This window comes from Aphanomyces astaci, assembly GCF_000520075.1.
Source record: "Aphanomyces astaci strain APO3 unplaced genomic scaffold supercont1.95, whole genome shotgun sequence".
Classification (NCBI taxonomy): Eukaryota; Oomycota; class Saprolegniomycetes; order Saprolegniales; family Verrucalvaceae; genus Aphanomyces; species Aphanomyces astaci.
In genome coordinates this window covers 86,658-95,322 of record NW_009798358.1, presented here as the reverse complement: position 1 = coordinate 95,322, position 8,665 = coordinate 86,658, and the positions used below count along the sequence as shown (strand labels likewise).

The window sequence follows — 8,665 nt, the reverse complement described above, 5'->3', positions numbered from 1 at the left end:
AGAAAATGATAATACGTGTGGTCGACGTTATCTCTCCAATTATCTACGCCCATTTCGTCACGATGCCAACCATGGAGGCCCTGCGTGAACACGGTACGACGTTCCGCAACTACCCGTATGCGAAATACGCAACCGACGTCAAGTTCCAACCATCCCACCGTCCGTCCGGCCGCTTCGGGGAGCAAAAACACTACTTCAGCGGCAAGCATAAGCTCTACGGACTCAAGATCGAAGCATCCGTTTCTGCGCAAGGTCTGCTCGTGGATATGGGTCCCCACGAACCTGGATCGGTTGCCGACCTCACAATGTTCCGCAAGCGGCTGGATGTGCACGTAACGAATCTGAAGAAGACACCTACGGAAGCAACCGTGAATGACAATGGTGAGCTCTTCTAAGCATTCTCAACCATGTGGGCGGTACTTGTAGACAAGGGTTACTATGGCCTGACTGAGTCGGTCCGCGCCATCCACCCAAAGAAGCGTCCGTTGTTTGGGGCGATAAAATATACGATGGCATTCAACGACTGACCTTCGCGTTGACCAATTTCCATGTTAGGCTCATGCCCCTTCGGGACGACGACCTCCACCAGTACCGTGCGGTTCTTGAAATCGCAGCGTGCAGCGACACAACGCCGCTACGTCCACCGTCGTGCAGAGAGACTCGCAACTGAGTCGATGCGTTCTTCTTTGGTTACCCGTGGCGCTTTCCTCTCTCCAACCGTCAACACCCGCCGCTAGAAAAAATGGCAATTTACACTTGGTATTTGTATACGAAAAAATCTTTTTTTTTGCATACAAATTTCAAGATTAAATAAAATATGTATTTTATATTTTCAGCATGCTTGTTTTTGATCGATGATCTTGTTTTGAGCAATCATAGAGCTCCATTGGAAATAGCTGAATCTATTCCTCACTGCTAAGTCTTTCTTCCAAGCGTCGATCCCTGACTAGAAGAGTATGTCAATATTGTGCTTTCGAGTGAAATATCGTGTTGTGGCGTGGTTTCTCGTTGGAATTTAAATCGATTTGATTGGCTACCTCAGATGAGCTCAAAATTATTAGCCAATCAAAACCTTCTCAAGGAAATTCAACCAATCAGATCGATTGTGGATCGGTTTGGTCGGCGCTATTCGATTGCACCCCCTCCCCAAATTTGTATCAAATCGACAATAGTTAGATGCAAACGTCTTTCGTGTGACGTAGTGTCCTTCACAAACTCAAAGCCGAATTCGGAGATAGATCGGTATTTGAACTGGTGATCTATTACAGGTATGGTGCGCGGACATGGTGTTGCGAGGGCAGGATGTTGCGGGGACATGAAGTGGTGCGATTGCAGGATGAAGCGACGGCAATGGCACATCACTGTACGGAGCATCATTAGCTACTGTCATTGACAGGTCACTTTGAGATATGACTGGTCACTTTGAATTCCGTATAAACTTTTACTCCGGAGTATTCGTTAGTAGTATGTCTATTGATAGTATCATCTACTAAGCATTATCTAGTAGTACTACTATACTGGGAGATGATTGAGTTGGTGTTTGTAACGTGGTACCCCTTGGTTTATTCAGCCACGGCTTCGTATTGGTTTTTCCCTTGGTGTCGTAGTTTTTGAATCGAACCCCTCTTCTCTTCATTATGGTGCAATAAATTGTACTGGTAGGAATTATTACGCTATAAATAGTAAGCTATTTTAATTATTCGCAGTCTCCTCTGCATTCTTCGGATACTGTAGATAAACACCGAGGTCCACAGTTTGGAAGCCCAATATCGACCATTTTGGAGGGAATGCTCACCTTGGTCGACAGAGCTTGAGCTGAATAAACCATATTGTCGCCCGAACATTACAACATGGGCTTCAGCCGTCCTGTTCAAATCGACGACAGGTGATGAGTGAGATTAGTGAAACCATACGATACCCGTGAATGAAATTCAATTTTGGAATTTGCACTGGCAAATGTTTGCATCAGCGTTACGACTGCATGATGTTAATAATGGCTTCAACTCAACAGGCTTGTAGAACGAGAAGTCCCAGACGTTCATGTTCAAGCCTCCAACTCCCACACTTAAGCTTGATATATTCTTACTCGCTTCTTTAAATCAATCAAGTTAGTACCGGGATAATTTCCTGAGAACAATAGCCCACGGGAACTATGTCGGAGCTCGATCCCGGTCGGATCGCTCGGCGAGTCCTGCGGCCCGTGCATCGAACGTGGAACGCTTCGAAGATCGTGGAAGGCCCCGGACCAGTGCGACTGCGCGGCGGCTTTTCCGGTCACCACAACGAAGGCGACAACGGGTGGCGGTTGATTAGGCCTGGAGTTACGGGAGACCAGCAACGCTTGCGGCTCCCAGGTTTGGCGCTACATCCGGGGGATCCCGGACCTGCGCCTGACAAAAAGATGTGGATATGGGACAGAACGACGTGAACCTGCACAACACTCTAGCCCTCCCGAAGAACCCGACGTTCAAGGGATCCACCACGGACGAACAACGCGTTTTTATGACCGCTTACAACCTGTATACTAGCGAGACGTATGCTTTGACTGCCGACGGGGTATGACCGTTCACCATGACGGAGAAGGCGTGTATCGAACCTTCGTCGAATTGCCGAATGGGACATGGAAAGGATCCCGATGACGTGTCGGAGGGCGAATTTGTATCATGGTTCAAGCAAGGTTTCGGCGTTGATTCCCGGACCCTGGACATCCTGAATAAGCAGATTAAATCTATTGTTGTTTGTGATATCTCGGTCCCGGGCGCGAATTCCCGGATGGGAGATATGCTGGATGGTATGGCTGCGTCTATCCATCGGGACCGCTAGGAGTGGGTTCTCTGGAAAGAGACCCAGGGGATCGTGAAGAATATCATGCACGCCGTCAAGCTTGCGTCGCTAAACCGTGGCGTTATCAAGTAGATGGCATTGACGCGAAAGAAGCCTTTGAAGAAGGATGTCTACCGTTTCATGCGCTGGTTGCACGAATATGCGATCAGACACGAGCGTTTTGTGAGTTAAGATGAAGCGTTGAGGCCGCCTCCGAGACGACCTACCTAAGCTCCTCGGAGGACCCAGGGTCCCGAAGGGAGACGTTCCCGGCACTGTTTCGGAAGCACCGGCTCTTCGTGTACTGACCAACGGTTGTCTGAACTGTAAGTCGACTAGCCATCGGGTCCCGGGATCACCCTTGAAGCGGTCAAGCAACTGCTATGAGCACACGAAAATACGTATGGACATGGTCGGGTCGGCGGAAAATGAACCTGGTGGCCGCGTGGCGATGGTGAAGTCGGATGTCCCGGACACGAAACTACCAGAGCTCCCGGCTATTATAGACGGTGTCCTTTCCGTACAGGCATCACTCCTGGACTCAGGAACTGATTTGGCGGTGGCCTCCGGAGCCCTGGTTTCTGCGCTGTTGTTCGACTCCCCGTGCCTGAGTGTGGGTAGCCGAATGTTGGTCACACACGACATTTGAAGAGTGTGATATATGACCTGAATTTTGAGAGGCATAGCTGATGGTACACTGTACGATGCATGACTTGTAGAGAGTAGTGAAGTGAAAGGAGGGAACTGACTGATTGACTGGATAATGAAGTTTCTTTTGGATTTTTCATCGAGGTCACCGTTGTGGTCACGGTTGTCGTCGGTTGCGAACACCGGCGCAAGACAACAGGGGTGTTGTCGCTTCACGCGCATCTTGCTTCTTACGTCCTCTTTTGGGTGCATTGTTTTCCCAATCGACATTTGGCCATCACACTATCAACCTCCGTAGCAACCCAAGTGTGGCGCAAAGTTGTGTACTACGTAGTACTTCTCATCTCAATACATCATCGTGCTCGAAGTACGTACAGTAGTACGTACTTCGAGCACGATGATGTATTGAGATGAGAAGTCAAACTGGACGAGCCCAACGAACCGCCACGTTGAATCCAACCTGATTTGAGAGCCACCCACGCTAATGAGCAAGTAAGCTCGTGTGAAACAAAAGACTTTGCATTTCTTACTCACAAATACATACTATGGACTTCGGTAGCGTTGATTAACACCCCTGACCACCGGCCAAGAGGTGGCACGACGTGGATTCAAACATGGTCATCATGATGGACGTGACGGAGACAGAAAGGATGACGAACGTCAAGACGATGATCAACGCGCCTATGGTGGGGTACTTAGCTCCGTGTTGGAGCATTTCCTTGACAGCGGCCTTTTGGGACGGCAGGATCACCACCCAGCAGCATGCAAGGACAGTTGTCGCGTACACAACCAAGTACGAGTACGCGGCGTGGTTGCGGACTTCTGCCGTGTCAGTCTCAATGTCGGCTTTGGTCACTTTGAGCTGCGTCGAGTAGACGTTGGTGACCATTGTTCCAAAAGGCATGGGGAGGTTGCCCATGGTCGTGAGCAGGCCGTACATGAGGCCTTCGTTGCCATCGCCCGCCAATTCAACAACCACAAACGTAGACACGACGAATTGGACGGCGTGGGGAACTTGTGCGGTGAGGGGAACGCCAATGTAGAACCACTGGTTGCGGACGATGTCGTAGATGGTGAGGTACTGCACAATGGCATCGATAACGGCGCCACACAACGTCGAGATAACCAAGATGAATCGCCAGTTCCAGTGGGTGCCCCACCGGCCGACGGCGAAAAACGTGGCGGCTATGATAAAATTCGCGATCACGCCGACCACGGCGCTGTTGACGGGCTCGACGTGGGCCCAGTAAACCTGGATGTAGTTGCCCGCCAACGACCCGATTCCAGTCGCGAGCAGGTTGAACATGAAGTAGAAGATCATGACTTGCCACACGGCGCGCTTCTGGATGAGTTCGTACACGTCGTGAAAGTACATGGCAAAGTGGATGGCGCCACGCTTGCGGTCTTTCATGAAGAAGTACACCAAAAACCAATTCACGACCACGGGCGCCGCGAGGATCCCGAAGTATGCGTTCACGCTAATGTCAAACCCAAACTTGCCGCCGTAACGCTCCGAGCTCATAAGGAACCCAGACAAGGCGGTGACCAGTCCTTCGAAGACGAAGCGTGTGCCGTAGATGGACGACTGCAGACGCCCACGCACGCGTTCGGGTTCGCGTTGGGATAATTCGACCACCAAGGCGTCACATGCGACGTCGGCCATGATGTAGCAGAAGCTGGCCAGGGCGCAGATCAGCACGATGACCGACCCGTAGGACTGTGCGGCCTTGATGTTCTCATCCGATCTGTCCAAGATCACTGACGGACCCGCCGGGTTCAACGCTATCACCATGAAACAGATCGCAGTCATAACCCATCCAATCAAAATGTATGGCTTGCGGCTGTAGCCCATGATGGGGAAACAATCCGAGAGGAGGCCGAAAAAAGCCTTGAACGACCACCCCAGAGTGATGAGACCACTCGAAGCGCTCAGCGTGGCCGACTCCAAACCAAAGTAGTAGGTCAAGATGGGCAGCCCCATGCCCGTGAGTCCGGAGCGGCAGATACCCACCACGGCGTACTGGAAGAGAAGAGTCAAAACTTCGGGGGAGGTGTACACGAGCGGACCGCCTTCGCGCAGGGCGCCGTCTTCGAGGTCCAGCGGGGTACTTGTGTCTTTGAACCCGTCGACATCCTTGTCGGCCTGTTTGGTGATCGACGCGATGTACGACACGCGTTCTTGGAGGAGATGGTTGACTGGCATGGTAAATCCAAAAGTGAGAAGATGAGACTGTGTTCACATGTCAAGTTCGAACGCTGAAACGGGACCAGCAACTGATGGAAATGTTGTACTTTTTTTCGCCAGATGGAAAGCGATGAGTTGAAGTTCACGTTTTCGAACAGAAATTGCGAGCTCCCCAAATCTATATAGTGATTTGCGGAGAAACTTGGTCAGTGCAACTCTGTATGTGTATTTGAATTTTGTATGCATAGTGAGTGGTATATCATGCCAAGAAATTGCCACAACTGTGATTTATATTACGTAGTACTTATACTATTTTCGAACAGTTGCCCTGACCGAGTTTCTCCGCAAAGCACGGTATCGGTACGGCTTGACGCAGTCGAGAACACCACATTCGGCCATTGTCCTTGATGTGTGGGTCTTTACATATCAGGCTGTACATGCACTGGAAAGGGCAATGTGTCGATGCAAAAGTGTCTCGATGATGACATGTCTCAGCAATTCTGTCATACTAGTACAGTTTTACAGTATATTAATACGTAACCTAACCGCGGAAGCCTGAAATGCTGGGTCACAAGGCGTCCCCGTAGTACAGTAGGTCCCTCCACCCAAGGGTATAGCTACTACACGCGATGTTCACCAATTCTATCGTAACCCTAAGGGCGGGTCTGGATGCCACAAAAATGGCCGTTTTTCCAAGAAAAGTTGCCAAAATCGAAATATTCCATTTTTCGAGATTTTGTGCGTCTGGATGCCACCAAAGTTCAAAACTTTATGCCACAATTTTCTTGAGAATCGGGTATTTTATGGCATAAAAGAAATGGACCGATTTGGTCCAACTTTTGTATGGAGGTTTGTGTTCACGTTGAAGTCTTGCACTTCAATCAGAAATCGATTTTTTTTCCAAAATTCAACTGGCATCCAGTCAACGTTTTAGATACTTCGTTGCTCCTTTTCTTCATGGGATATGAGACTTTGCAGACTTGCCAAAAGGGTTGTGGCATAATTTTATGAGGTGACATCCAGACCAGCCCTAATCCAAGGTGAGCAATTGAAATAAGCTTACACGTACTCAGTGGAGTCAATGGAATTCCACCAACAGATCAGATTTTAACTTTACGACGCGAAGCCGGTTCACAGTGAACAAGTGAATGAATGATGGTGGCGTGAAAGTTCTCGTGCTTCAAGGTGAAGATGTCGTACCCTTATCTCGCACCTGTAGTCACGTACGGAACTCCCTTCGCCAGGTCTATCCAGCGACTGGCCCCACAAGCCACTTCGACGTAGTTGTTTGCTTCGATTGTTACTTAGGGCGTGATCGGAGCGACTTTTGTGTCAGCGGTTTTTGGCTTTTTCCACAAGCCGCTGAAAATATCAGCGACTTTTTGCCTTCACTGACATTGGTTAATAACAGAGAAAAATCAACCAATGATGCGTCCTAAAATTCATTGTCCATTTTCAGCTCTATGACAGCGGAGCGCAGAAAATTGTTGTCGCGTAGTGGCTGTGGTGGCCAAATGTTCAGGCGGCGAGTGGCGAAACGACGTAGAGTAGATATAGCGCATGAGAACTATGTATCATCGCAAGTCAGTCGTAAGTCGGCGGCTTGGAAATATAGACTGCCACGCTAATGGCGCACCGGTAAAGGTCAAACCGACCGACAATGCTATGTGTTTCAACCTTGTGCGTCGGTGTGATCTTCTCCTTCCCGAAGGAGTCGTGCAGTCATCACTACTAACTCTAGGCATGCGCAACCCATAAGATCAACGCCTAGCTAACCTGAAATCATTTACAATACACAGAGCCTAGGGTTCAGTACAAGTAGGAGGTCGCGCGGGAGGGGCATGTGTACAGCGTTCGATGCGTTCTGTGTGCAGCTACCCTCGACATGGAAATGAAACTTACCACAGCCGTGCTTCACATGGGTAAAGTTCTCCCGTCGAGGACCTACCAGTACACACCGGAGTGGAGTGACGAACCACCGGCAACCGACAAGAGTGTGCTTTGGGCGTGCTCCTGCGAAATTTTAGTTTGCAACCAACAATTTATTCTGATATTTTTGCCCAATAAATAGCCACAATCCCAATAATCGCTGTAAACGACCTCAAGGAGGTCGTCCAGAGCGGTTTTTGCAAAAGTCGATGGAAACGATTTTGATTGGCTACTTTTCCAAAAACCGCTGACACAAAAGTCGCTCCTAACACGCCCTTAACTGTAAGTTATGTATTAAATTCGAAGTTTTACTCTAATACGACCTTTGCAATTTTATATTTATAGAGGTAAATACCCCAAAATTATTATGGACCAGAGAAATACTACTACTGGAGTTTTGTTCATACTTTTGATAACGTTAACGTTAGTAGGGATGTACTAGATGAACTTGCACCAAAAATACCAAAAACTTGTCGGAAAGTTACATATAGTACCAGCGTCACTTCAGCAACTTTACGAGCACCTGGTGTTGCAGGTGGTACACCATCACATGGAACCAACTTACTATTAATAGTACGGGACAGGACTACTGTATTAATGTAACGAGTCAATTCATGGACATGCGCCATAATACAGAATTCGTAAGGTGAAACAGTAGGTTTTAGTAGGCTCGCAAGGTGAGCTGCCTTACGAATTCCATAAATCGATCTGAAATAGTTCAAATTTTATTGAATGAAGCTTCATCTTTGTATGTAATAATTTAAATTCCTCTAAACGCATCTTTTTGATGAATTCGTAAGGCAGGCTGCCTTACCAAATTTCTGTCCAATTATATGATAGAAAGGTGAAAATAACTGGCCAATAATAGGATCGTTCTATTCTCTTTGCTACATTGCTTACGAATTCCACAAACAAGTCATTAAACAGAAAAAGCAAGGTGAAATAGGCAATTTTGTATGCTGCGCAAGGTGAACCACCTTGCGAATTCCATAAATAATTTTGAAATTGTATGCTTTTAAAACAGTATAAATTGTACCACTAGTATTTCTTTTTTTGTATAGTTTCAATTAAATATATCTT

General features: G+C 48.1%; 3 protein-coding genes across 3 annotated transcripts; 2 read left to right on the top strand and 1 right to left on the bottom strand.

Annotated features, from left to right (window-relative positions):
• Nucleotides 1-62: 62 nt before the first annotated feature.
• On the top strand, nucleotides 63-527 carry H257_16953 (hypothetical protein; the record flags this gene model as incomplete). The annotated part of the gene is made up of 2 exons (XM_009845575.1): nucleotides 63-381; nucleotides 427-527. The coding sequence occupies 2 exons, from the start codon at nucleotides 63-65 to the stop codon at nucleotides 525-527; spliced, it is 420 nt and encodes a 139-aa protein (XP_009843877.1).
• Nucleotides 528-2,152: 1,625 nt separating this feature from the next.
• Nucleotides 2,153-3,131, top strand: H257_16952 (hypothetical protein; the record flags this gene model as incomplete). Its single annotated transcript, XM_009845574.1, has 4 exons — nucleotides 2,153-2,354; nucleotides 2,402-2,556; nucleotides 2,824-2,912; nucleotides 3,023-3,131. The coding sequence occupies 4 exons, from the start codon at nucleotides 2,153-2,155 to the stop codon at nucleotides 3,129-3,131; spliced, it is 555 nt and encodes a 184-aa protein (XP_009843876.1).
• Nucleotides 3,132-4,036: 905 nt separating this feature from the next.
• H257_16951 (hypothetical protein) lies at nucleotides 4,037-5,674 on the bottom strand (the record flags this gene model as incomplete). Its single annotated transcript, XM_009845573.1, has 1 exon — nucleotides 4,037-5,674. One exon carries the CDS (start codon nucleotides 5,672-5,674, stop codon nucleotides 4,037-4,039), a length of 1,638 nt encoding a protein of 545 aa, XP_009843875.1.
• Between the last annotated feature and the right edge of the window lie 2,991 nt (nucleotides 5,675-8,665).